The sequence below is a fragment of the Megascapheus bottae genome, chromosome 17 (assembly GCF_031878675.1).
Source record: "Megascapheus bottae isolate mThoBot1 chromosome 17, mThoBot2.hap1, whole genome shotgun sequence".
Lineage (NCBI taxonomy): Eukaryota > Metazoa > Chordata > Mammalia > Rodentia > Geomyidae > Megascapheus > Megascapheus bottae.
This window is the reverse complement of record NC_143525.1, coordinates 27,096,052-27,108,894: the sequence shown is the minus strand read 5'-3', so window position 1 is coordinate 27,108,894 and position 12,843 is coordinate 27,096,052. Positions and strand designations below refer to the sequence as shown.

At 50.0% G+C, this 12,843-nt stretch overlaps 1 protein-coding gene across 4 annotated transcripts in view; it reads right to left on the bottom strand.

Moving 5' to 3' along the window:
- The window catches only part of Smg6 (SMG6 nonsense mediated mRNA decay factor), a 240,791-nt gene that overhangs the window by 5,729 nt on the left and 222,219 nt on the right, over nucleotides 1–12,843 (bottom strand). For 2 of the 4 annotated variants that reach the window (XM_090350422.1, XM_090350423.1), the window contains exon 16: nucleotides 2,524–2,677. In XM_090350422.1, coding sequence (XP_090206548.1) covers nucleotides 2,524–2,677 — 154 coding nt within the window. Of the gene's footprint in view, nucleotides 1–2,523; nucleotides 2,678–3,147; nucleotides 3,429–11,311; nucleotides 11,470–12,843 lie in introns of those variants that run through there. The other 2 variants (XM_090350424.1, XM_090350425.1) reach the window with 2 other exon arrangements.

Genomic DNA, 12,843 nt, shown 5'->3' with positions numbered 1-12,843 from the left:
CGAAGTTGTACATGCCCCCCTCTGGCACAGTGCAAGGAAATCAGCACAGACTAAGAGTAGTCATAGCTTCACTTGCAAATGCCCTGGTATTTCTCAAAACCATAACCTTGGCACATTACCTCCTTGATACTGTGTGTGTGTGTGTGTATGCCTGTCTGCCCGTCTATGTGTCTGGGACATGGCTTCATTTCTGGTGAAGATTCTTTCCAAAATTCCAGCCAAAAGCCTGAGGTCAAGTGGGAAATATGCAATCCTTGGGGGCTCCGGGAGACTTTGGGGTCTGAGGCCTCTCTTTAGTACAGTGATTCATGGCTTGAGTCGGCATGAGCATGCTGTTCCACAGTGAGCCTGGCACTCATTGTCTGGGTATTCAGAAACACTTTCAGGAAAGGGGCCATGTGGGAAGAATACACACACACACACACACACACACACACACACACACACACACACACACACACACACACACACACACGATGCCCATGCTTTTGGCAATCTGAGATTGCAGTGTCCACACCAATGCATGGCTGAGATTGGGGAACAGTGGTAGATGGGTATATGGTACAGCAAACAGAACATCAAACAGGACAAACTGGTATTCTATCCCCAAATCTGCTTTCCTGCTTCCAAACTAAACAGGCTTCAAAGGGGAAAACTTGTTTGTGCTTCTGCGCCAGGAGGGACTTCTCAAAGCTGGGGTCAGGCCTAAGGAGCATGGAGCAGGTTAAAGAACACAAGAAACAAGCAGGGAAAGATGTGGGCTTAACCCTTTGTTGTTCCGGACATTGGGCCAGGAATCCACCAAGGAATGAGGAATGCTTAATAGCACGGCTCACAGCAGCACTGGGAGAGGGCAGGGCCTGCACAGCTGAAGCAGAGTTGGAGAGGCTGGCCAGGACATGCGTGTGGCTGCAGCACGGACCACAGGTCCCAGTGCCCTGGGAAATTATTAGCGTTGTTTTATCTGTGTCCTCTAGATTTTTTTTTTCCTGTGATTCTCTCTCCTATCAAATCTGTATTTCCATACTGACCCATAAACTCCCCAGGGCCAAAGGACATAGCTCTTCCTTTTGCTGGACCTCGCAGGAAGGAGATGTGGAGCACAGTAGGGAACCATCAGGGCTAGTGAGCAGGGGCCTGGCTGGCTGGGAAGGTGCTTTCTGACCTATTGGGTGCTCCACTGAGATATGAGCACGCTCTCTGTTAGAACCAGTTCCCAATCATTTAGGAAAAAAGTTCAGTGGTCTTTCTTTTCCCTCAAACCCTCCTGGGAGGAAAGCACAGAGGCATGTCCTGAAAGGCAGCCCACCCTAGGACACAGGGCAGCACCGGGAAGTGGACGGGGATGATCTTGCTGCTCTGCCCTATGACAGAAGTTGCTCCTCTTTTGAAGTACAGAAAACCTTCCCTTAGGTCTAAGGGCCTGGGTCTAAGAGGTTCTGGCCAGGCCACATGGGGAGGGGGAAGGAAGACGGGGAGGGTGGAGGAGGGAGGAGGGCTGCTTCAGTGCCAACATTCTCAGGTGGTGCTAACGTGTTTCCCACAACCCCCCAGGGTTCTACAGGCACTGAAGGGGCGGATGTTTCCTGCCCTTTGTTTCCATCCCCATCTGGCACTAAGACACTTGGGACTGGGAGGGAAGGCCCAGTGGAACATCTTGGCATGGATGTCAGAGGTGGCTTGGCAGGCAGACTGCCAGTCTAGTGGCTTTTCCAGAGGACAGGGCTCCCGAACTTGCTGAGAGGGGTGTATTAAAAAGCCTGGGCTTCACAACCATCTCCCACACCTTCTGCTAGTGTATCAGCTATATTCAACAGGGGTTCAGAGCCCAAAGCCATCCTCAGGCTGATCTACCATAGAGCTCCAAGAACTAAGGGTGCCCAGATGGTCTCTCAGAAGCCGCTCAGCTGGGAAAAGCCAGCTTTCGGGGTCCTGAGCTGCTGACCCTGCACCAGCCCCAACGACCAGGCAGTGGTAAATACTTAAGTGGCAGGAATCCACAGCCAAGGGCTTGCTCGGGAGGGTTCCTGTCAGCCTGGCCTTGGGATGACACTGGGCCAGAAGAATGCTACCTCAACCCAACAGAATGATCATGAAAAGCTACAAGACAATCAGACCAAAGGCATCTAACCACTTCAAAATCCTCCCAGCCTCCCTGCCAGACCACCCAGCAGCACTGCCGTTATCTGCCAGGGCTGAGTGTTTACCAATAACGGGAACCAGCTTTGCTGTTTTACTGCAAGCTTTATAAGGATAAAAACAAGGGCTGGGCTCATGCAGCCGCTGGTTGCTGGGACACAGGAGTCCATTTGCTCAAGCAGTTTAAGCCGTGGATCAGCCATAATAATTTGAACTGCTTTGATTATTAAACAATTTTCCTTGCCCCACGCATTCCCTGTTTCCCTGCAAATCCTGTCTTACACACGCACAGCAGGGCTTTGCCTGCCTGGCCCCAGGCGTGGGGTGTGAGTAGAGGGGGCTGTTACGCATGTGTAGGGTTACTCTGCCTAGCTACTCACTCACCGATGAGAGGAACCACCAGGATGTACTTCCTGCTCTCCAGCAGTCGTGCCAGACTGGCCAGGTGGTCAATGAAGCCGTTGGTGTCAGGTACGAGGAACAAGGGTCTGATCTCCAGCTCCATCTGTCTCATCTGACTCTGGTCCTCCAGCACAGCCTACAGGGACATAGAATGTAAGAATGTAAGGGAGCCAGAGAGTGAGCAAGCGAGCAGGTGGGTGAGCCAGGGCCCTGACTCAACAGTGTGTCAGTATCCTGACCCCCTCCAGAGGTGCAGCTGGCCTGTCAGGCCTGAATCAAAATCAACAGGGACCAAATGGCTATCAGGAAATAGGGCATCAGTAAATCCTGCCTATGACAAGAAAGGACCTGATGGTATTAAATAGAACAGGTCTTTGGAAACAGAACCTTGGGCTAAAAAAGTCAAGGAGCTCATCCTCTGGAAAGGAAAGGGGTATCATGGACATTATCCAGGCACCATATACAAGGTCATGTCTCAGTCCAGGCCTTTAGAAATATTCAAAAGAGATTTGATTTGATTAGTTGAATTCACTGCATACTAAAACCCATTACAAACTGAATAAACAACAATACAAAAACGTGGTAAAGTTAAACTTGATGAAAAAGTGCTATTAACTGGCCACTAATAATCAATCATCTGCAACAGCAAGTGTGAGTGCAGTAAGGTGAATTAAGCCCCAACTCACATGCATGCCGAGTCAACACCCAGACCCATTAGAACTTCCACCATCTTCCCTCTCCTGGCATGGTGTTTTTGTTTTGCTTTTTGCCAGTCCTTGGGCCTGACCTCAGAGCCCGGGCACTGTTCCTGAGTTTCTTTTTGCTCAAGGTTAGCACTCATCATCTGAGCCACGTCGCCACTTCCAGCTTTTTCCATTTATACGGTGCTGAGGAATCAAATCCAGGGCTTCATGCATGCTAGGCAAGCACATTACCACTAAGCCATATTTCCAGCCCCTGGCACAGTATTTTGTTGTTTTTTTTGCCAGTCCTGGGGACTGAACTCAAGGCCTGAGCACTGTCCTTGAGCTTTCCTCAAGGCTAGTGCTCTACCACGTGAGCCACAGCACCCCTTCTGCCCCTTCTTGCTTTTCTTATGTATATGGTACCAAGGAAAAGAAACCCAGGTCTTCGTGTATGCCAGGCAAGCACTCTTACCACTAGGCAAAACTCGCAGCCCTGGTATGGTCTTTTCTTCTTTTTTTTTTTGTGGGTCATGGGCTTGAACTTGGCCTGGGCTGTCCGGGAACCTTCAGCTCATGGCTACCGCCCTACCCCTGGGCCCGGACACTGTCCCTGAGCTCTTCAGCTCAAGGCTATCCTTGAGCCAACCCCCACTTCCTGTTTTCTAGAGGTTAATTGGAGATTAAGAGTCTTAGGTCCTTTTGTGCTCTGGCTGGCTTTGAATCTTGGTCCTCAGATCTCAGTCTCCTGAGTAGCTAGGATTACAGGCGTGACCCACCTTGTCCGGCTGGCACAGTATTTTCTAAACGTTGGCCTTTCTGGCTCTATTTTGACTCTTTGCCATAACCTTGTATAGGTAATACTATTATTGACTTCATGTTCTCTCTTCTTCTTTTTTGATGCTAGTACTGGAGCTTGCACTGAGGGCATGGGTGCCCTCTTTGAATTTTATTCAAGGCTAACACTTCACCACTTGAGACACAGCTCCATTTCTGGCCCTTTCTTGGTAGGTATTTGGAGATAAGAGTCTCGTGGACTTTTCTGCCTGGGCTGATTCTGAACTGTGATCTTTAGATTTCAGCCTCCCAAGTAGCTGGGATTACAGGTGTGAGCTAGCACTAGGCTCATGTTTTTTTTTTGTTTTTCCTGTCGGTCATGGGGCTTGGACTCTGGGCCTGGGCACTGTCCCAGAGCTCTTCAGCTCAAGGCTACCACCCAACCCCTTGTGCCACAGTGCCACTTCTGGTTTTCTAGTGGTTAATTGGAGGTAAGAGTCTCATGGTCGTTAGTGCCCAGGCTGGCTTTGAACCCTCAGATCTCAGTCTCCCTGAGAAGCTAGGATTGTAGGTATGAGCCACCGAGCCTGGTTCATGTTTTTTTTTTTTTTTGCCAGTCCTGGGCTTGGGCTCAGAGCCTGAGCACTGTCCTTGGGCTTTCTCAGGGATAGAGCTCTACCACTTGAGCCTCAGCACCATTTCTGGCTTTTTTTTCTATGTATGTGGTACCGAGGAATTGAACCCAGGTCTTTGTGCATGCTAGGCAAGCACTCTACCACTAGGCCAAACTCCCAGCCCCTCATGTTTTTGTTTTTGTTTTTTTAAAAAACTGACTTTTTGCTTAGGTTCTTCAGAATTGCTATCCAGGGTTTTGAGGATCTATGATAGCTGGTCATGTGTTTCCTAGTTCAAGCTAAATGGCCACAATTAAAACTCAGTGTCCACCCAGGTCACCAGCCATCTCACATGATACCATGCGTGGGTGGGCATGCCACTTTTACCCCTCAGAAGCCCATAGCCAGGGCTTATCTATCCCGAAGACTTGCATGCATGTGAATTAAAGTCCAGTATTCCCGAGCCTGTCGGTCTGCCATGTGTGGCGTGGCTTGTGAAGACAGGTCCGGATAGACCTGTCACTATACAACACTGTCATCACTCTGCTGCTCCTTTGGGGGCGGGGGTGGGGGGGGAGGAGAGGGGTGTGGCATGGCCAAGAAGTGAACTTATCTGTTGCCACCTGAGCCAGACAGCATATTAGGGAGGTGAGTACCAATGGACAGAAACCTCACAGGATAGGGAAGTAGGTTCCTTTCATGGCCTCCTACTACACAACTGCAGAGACACAGACACAGCATGGGGCTGGGGAAAGCATGTGCGTGCCAGCCGGGCTGGGTCTACAGTGCTGGGCCTGGCCACCAACAGTCAGCGAGGAGGATTCACTAAGAGCAACAGTAAAACTGAAAGGGCATGCCTTTAAACAATGGGGGTGGCTTCTTTGTGACCTGCCAGGGACCTTTCCCTATGAGTAAGTTGCTGCTGCCACTGCCACCACATCTGGTGAAGGCACAGGCCACAGGATGCTGGCAGCATGAGAAATGTGGCTGAGAGGCCCAGTCTGCTGGTCTTCCTACTGATCTTACTTCATTGGGGGAAAATACCCTGCTGCCAGCCATCTTCCTAGGAGACCCTGTCACTGCTCCTCCCCAGAGGGCTGCCAGTGGGAGAGTGACACATTCTACCACTCTCGGCCCGAGCATTTGTTAACAGCAGGCTCAGTAACAAAGTGCTGCCCTCCAGCCTCATGCAGAGGAGCGTCGGCATCCGGCTCTGCCTTTCCCCACCCAGGCTTCTCCTCCTCACCTAGCCGCCCACTGTCACAACGCTTTTCCTTATACCCTAGACTCCAAAGTTCCCTTTCCAGGTGAGAAAAAAACAAAACCCAAAACACTGCCTCAGGGCTTAGGGAAGATGGGGACAGTGGCATGTACAGTAATATAGGCCCAGGATCTTGCCACTCCTCTCACATTTCCTTGAGAAATGACCCTACTTGAGCCAGGGACCGGTGGCTTATGCTTATAATTCTAGCTACTCAGGAGGTTGAGATCTGAGGATCATGTGGTAGAACCAGCCTAAGCAAGGAAGTCTGTGAGACAACACTAGAAAAACAAAGCTGGAAGAGATGTGGCTTAAGCGGTGCTACCCTGAAGAAAAGGTCATGGACAGAGCCCCAGGCTCTGAGTTCAAGGCTTAGGATTAGTGGGTCAAGGATCAGGACTAGGTTTATGACTGTTGGCATGTGTCACGCATATGTGCACACACACATAGACACCAGACAGACAGACACACATACACACGCACACACAGAAATGACCCTATAGTCCTGATTTGACTCCATCAAGAAGATGGCTGGCTGCCACTCTCACTCGGTGTGACTCAGCCTACATTTATGCCGTCAGTAGGCAGGAGGCCCTTTAAGCCAGGTAGCTAGGGGAGGCTGAAGGCAGTGAGCACACCTGGTGCTCTAGTGACAGGGCAGAGGCAAAACCTGTGGGGACAGGGAAGCTGTAAGTTCCCCAGGTTCCTAGAATTCTGGCTTGTGGCTAGAAAGGTGAACTAGCCACAGCCTCTTAGGGAGGTGGCAGCCAGTTCCCTGGGGGTAGGGCAGGGCCAAGCTGTATGCGGGTGGTCAAAGCTGAGCTGCCCTCATCCGGTCCCAGGGACGCCTGCAGACAACTTCCCTTAACCTGGTTCTGCCCAGTGAGTCACCACACAACTGCTTCCTGTTCCCCACATGCCCTCGTGGAATCTCAGGAGATTAGACAAGGCTGTAGCCTCTTCTCCTGGGGTACCCAGGGGGCCTTAGGGGGTTATGCCTAGATTGCAAAATTGGCTTAATCCTCTTTAAAAAAGAATGACAGATCAAGAAGGCTTGGGAGTCCACAGGCACTCTTCTATGGATGTCTGTGTTTCCGGCCCTTTCTGAGTGGCGCTGTGTGTGTGTTTAGCATTTGCCCTCCCAACTTTTCCAGATTTTACCCGTCAGATTCCTGGCAGCTGTGCGCGGCGCCTGTGCCGGCCGTCACGTCCCATTCTGATCTCTGGGTCGCACGGTGAGAGAAGGACACAGGATGCGCAGGGAGTGAAAAAGTGATGTCGGTGGGGAGAGTGCCAAGTCCCCCCTCACAGCCATGGGATGCTCAGGGAGAAGGAAAGCATGCTGCTGTGGAGTTCAGAGGCCGGTAGTGAGATTTATTTTTGTTTGTATGAATAGAAAGTTGCAGATGCCTCTGGTGGGGGTGAGGGGGGCGCAACTGGAATGCTGAGATTCAGACAGCCTAGCCTTGGCCTGGAGTCAAGTGTGCTGACCCGGAAGCAGAGTTCCACTAGAGCCCTTCTGACTTCAGCTAGGCCTGGGCCGCACTGGTCCTTGGATGGTGCACGGGGAACCAAGGAAAGTGTAGTAGGCTCTTCCAAATCAGACTGGGGTCGGTAAGGACCACATTGGCATAAGGTATGGGAATGAAAAGGAACTTAGTTCCACTTCTGGAAGGTGTTATGTAACCAACTTTGCTTGAGGTACAGGAATTTACGGGAGCAAGGTGACAGAGAACTGGGTGGCAGGGAGGGAGGGGGAGATCCTCGGATCTCAGCTTCCTAAGCAGCTAGGATTCTAGGTGTAGGCCACCTGGGCCAGGCATTACTATCGATTATTTTTTTTAGAAGTATATAGATAAAAGCTGCATGCAATGGCTCACACATGTAATCTTAGCTGCATGAGAGGCTGAGAATGAGAGGAGCAGTTCCAGGCCTGTCTGGACAAAAAAGTCCAAGAGACTATCCAACCAATGAAGCTGGATATGGTGGGGCATGCCTGTCATCCCAGCCAAGACAGGAAGCCTACCACAGGCAGATCAACATCTAGACATATGCCTGAGTAACAAGTGGGGTCTTGTCTCAAAAAATAACCAGCAAAGTTGCACACTGGTAGCTGTACTCTTACTCTACAGGAAGCCAAGATCCAGAGAATTGCGGTTCAAGGCCAACCTGGGCAGAAAGTCCTTAAAATGAGCAGCAAAAAGCCAGTCATAGGCATGGTTCAAGTGGTAAGAGTATCAGTCAAGCAGGCAGGCTGAGGAAATATATGAAACCCAAGTTTAAACCCTAGGAACAGCCAGAAACAAAAGTGTGTGGATGTAAATGAAAAGTGAAAAAAAAATGGGGGAAAAGTGAATAGTTGGTGAGATAATCATTGGCAGAAACCGAAGGGAACAGATAAATGCATTGAATACATAAAGCAGGCAGAGCCTCCTTCGGGAGCAGCAGGAGTTCATCTTCATATTGGGTACATTGCCAATGGGAAATAGCTGCTTAGAATCCTCTGATGTCTAAAAGTACCATAAGGTTCAGCATATACTAACCCCTCCAGGAGTCTATTTTTTATAGTATCTACCATAAGAGATTGGGTGTCTTGTTTGTTTGTTTTTATCTTGGGACAGGGTCCCTCTACATTGCTCTGGCTGGTCTCAAATGCTTACATTCAAGTGACCTTCCCTGCTCAGCCTCCTGAGTAGCTTCAGGTATGTGCTATCATGATTAATGTATCATAAGAGTTCTATGAGCTCAATCACAGAGTCTCACAGTAATCTATTTGACTATTAACCCTTGTTCTGAAGAGGCCTCAATTGTGCCCTTTATTGTAAAGAAGGAGCAGAGCTAAGCATGACACTCTGGAGCTTTGTTCCAGTCCACAGTGCAAGGGAGCTTCAGCAAAGGCTTCCCCATTCTGAGGGAGCAAGGATCCTGTGGATGCAGCTTCTGAAACCAGTTAGGTGGGAGAAGCAGGGCAGACTGGACGCCCACAGCCTGGGGTGGAGAGGCTGGCTGGAGTGGGCTTGGGCGGTGCTGGGCTTGCAGGCCGATGTGCTTTCCTGCCTCCTGGGGCGTGAACGTGCCCCTGGCCTGGTAGTGTGTTGGCTCCCACCCTGCCTCCGACAGCTAGGAGCCAGGGCTGAGTGTCTGCCTTCCGCTAGATTCCATACAGGTGTTGGGGGCCCTCTGTACACCCCATTGTTCCAACGCCCCCCCCCCCAAGCTGGGTGGCAGTATGAGCAGACTGTGACTATATTTAGAGTGAAACTCCTGGGGCTGCCACAAAGGAGTGACTACATCTTCAGGAGGGTGGGTGGGCGGGAAGGGGACAGGGGAGCAAAGCTATTTTCAGAACACATGTCATTGCTGGCTACAGGGCAAGACTGTGGCCATAATGCAGAAGGAAACAATAGCTGTGGACAGAGGAAGAGCCTGTTATGTTTCAGGTGGGATGTTTGCAACTGCTCAGGAAACCTGACCCCACCCGACAGAAGCACAAATCACAGCACAGCCACATGAAGGCAGGGAGGAGGCAGGGGATTCACAGGGCTAGGGCCAGTATGAGGTGCCAAGAGGCCACGCCTCATGCCTGGAGGAGGATTTTCAGTGACTGCTTGGCCCTGGGGGCCTGGTTAGGAATGAAACACTTCTGACCAATTTCCCAGACAAACCATGTACCCTGCTCCAGTCTTTGGACACTTCCCAAGAATGGCAGTGGGAATGAGAAGAACTCAGGCTGGGGGCAGTAAGGTGGGCAAGAACATACTAGCAGGAAGTGCTGTCTCAGGCACCAAGGCAGAGCCTCTCCTGAGCCAGGGAGTGTGGCCTCAAAGCCCTGGGTGGGCGGACTTGTGCCCCCCACATCCAGGGCCCTGCCTGGACTCTACAACTCCAGCTGCACAGGCCCCAGAGCTCCCCACACCCCTTTTTTGACCTCCAATCGGCCCCATCTACCAGCCTCTGTGCAGTGCCGGAAGCAGGGAGGGACAGGCTACAGAGGGAAGGCAGAACTCACCTCCCCCCATCCCTACAGATGAGCTGAGGCCCAGGGGTTTAGGTGGGAGCAGCAGGAAAGTGGGGATGTGGCCCCACATCTCACTTGGACTTTATAGCCATCCTGAGGGCCAGAGAGATTTTGTTCAACCCCATCTTCATATCCCCCTCCCCAAACATGTGTGGTTCCTGTTTTGCTGCATCTGTAAAAGGTACTGGGAGCTGGGGACTTGCCTTACACCTCTCGGTTAACACCCTGGAGACTGATGGGGTTCAGAGCAGTGTAATTTACAGCCCATCTCTCCGATCTTAATTCACTGGATGCTCCTTTCTTCCTTATTGTATTAGTGTGACCCAGGTACCTGCCAACAATAATGGCCTCTCTAGCTAGGAGCCTCTCCCTCACTCCCAGGACAATTTATACCTTTTCCTTGGGATTTTCCCCCTTAAATTAAACAAAAAGAGGAAAAAGAGAGAAGGTTAACATGGGTTTGGAGCACTGAAGCCCCGTGGTTCTGGGCAGGGAGCCAATGGCCCGAGGGCACACACATGTGTGTGCTCTCCCAGAAGGGCCTTCACCGGCCCTGTTTTACAGCCACCTCGGCACAGACTCCAGGGTTCACGCATATGGCCAGACAGATGTGTCTGGCTTACGTTCAAGGCTGGAAAATGAAGAATTATGGAAGTGAAGGGCCCCGGGCATTAAAGAGAGGGGGGGAAGTGAAGGGGGGAATTTTTCCTCTGCTGAGAAATCCTCCTGTGGCTATGAGGCTGGAGGAAGGAGGCTGACAGGAGGCAGGGCCGCCAGCAGTAGTGCATGTGGGGCCTGTTCTTAAAGGGACCACAGCAGTTTACACTTTGCAGTACACAGCATGCCTTCTAGGACAGGGCCAGCCAGTGGCACTGAAAGTCAGGTCTCACATTAGGCTTTCATTTACTAAGGTGACTCATAGCTCAAGTAACCAAACTAGACATGGCACTTGGGCCAGAGTTGGATCCTTGTCTCACTAGATAGCCTAGGCTGGCACGGATCTTGCTATGTAGCCCAGATTATCCTCAAACTTTTGATCTTTCCACCTCAGCTTCCTAAGTGCTGGAACTGCAGGCATGCATCTCCAGTAACTGGCCCAACTTGATTTTATTTCTCGTGTGTGTGTGTGTGTGTGTGTGTGTGTGTGTGTGTGTGTTTGTGTACTGGGGCTTAAATTCAGGCACTTATGCTTTCTTGGCTTGCTTGATCATGGCTGGCAAGCTACTACTTGAACCATGCCTTGGATCTAGCATTTTGCTGATTAATTAGAGATGGAGTCTCATACCCTTTTCTGTTTAAGATAGCTTCAAACTGCAACCCCCCATGTCTTAGTCTACTGCATAGCTAGGATTAAAGGTGTGAGCCACTAGTGTCTGACCCTCTTTGATGAAAAAACCACTTATATGTCAAATCATGTATTATATGTTTATAGACGGACTCCTTCACTATGCTGTGTACTTTGGAATGTTATGTTTCTCTTCACTTGTGTCCCCCAGCCACCAGCAACACTGTTCAACATCACTGGATTAAGTGAGTTAAAGGCATGGTCCCGGATCCCAAGGAGTTCATAATACACTGAAGGAAACAAACGCAGAAATAACTGTAATAGGAGACATGATAGTAGTTCTAAATGAAGTATAAATCAACATTATAGGAACACTAAGCAGAGTGATGAATACTTCCTGGGGGAAATGAGGGAAGGTTTCACTGGGGAGATGGAGTTTCATCTAGGGATTGAAAGAGGAATAGAATTTCAACAGGTAACAGGAAATGGGGAATACAAAAAAGGTACTTTGGATTGAGGGACAACCATCACCAGAGAACCAAGAAGGGGAAAGAGTGGAGTATGTCTAGGGATGGTGAGAAGGGAGAAAGACTGGTGTCTCCATCAGGCATAAGGTTCTTAGTGATCAGACAAGTATTTCTTACTCTGAGGTCTCACAGTTAACCAGATCTGAGAGGAAGGAGCTGTACCTAGTTTGTTTTGTGGATGAGGAAATAGACTTGGAGAAGTTAACTATGTCTAATGTCACGTAGCTAGCAATGGCTCTTGGGAGATGTAGTAGTGGGAGAAGAGGTTGGTAATGTAGACTGGGAACAGATCAAATAGTTTTTTTTTTTTTTTTTGCTAGCCCTGGGCTTGAGCTCAGGGTCTGAGCACTGTCCTTGGACTTTTTCAAGGCTAGAGCTCTACCACTTGAGCCTCAGCACCACTTCTGGCTTTTTTCTATGTATGTGGTACCAAGGAATCGAACCCGGGTCTTCGTGCATGCTAGGCAAGCACTCTGCCACTAGGCCAAACTCCCGGCCAGATCAAATAGTTTTGGTTTTTTTTTTGCCAGTCCTGGGCTTCAGCTCAGGGCCTGAGCACTGTCCTTGGACTTTCTCAAGGTTAGAGCTCTACCACTTGAGCCTCAGCACCACTTCTGGCTTTTTTCTATGTATGTGGTACCGAGGAATCGAACCTGGGTCTTCATGCATGCTAGGCAAGCACTTTAACCACTAGGCCAAACTCCCGGCCCCTAGATCAAATAGTTTTAAAGAAGGAATCAGATTGTATTTCCCTAGATAAACAAAGGCACTGATGATTTCCAAGCAAGAAAATGACTCTTGGGGGAAGACAATGGTGTGTTGGCAGAAATTGGGTGAAATGCACCTGTAATCTTAGCTATTCAGGAGGCTGAGATCTGAGGATCGCAGTTCAAAGCCAGCTTGGGCACTAAAGAATGTGAAATTCTTATCTCTAATTAACCACCCGAAAATTGGAAGTGGTGCTGTGGTTTATGTGGTAGAGCACTAGCCTTGAGCTGAAAAGCTCAGAGACAGCACCCAGGTCCAGAGTTCAAGCCCCAAGACCAACTGAAAAAAAAGTAAGAAATGGGTTGAAACAGGAGCTTTGTGGCACCAAATTCCAGGAAGGGCCATTTACAGACAATAAGTCAATGGCAT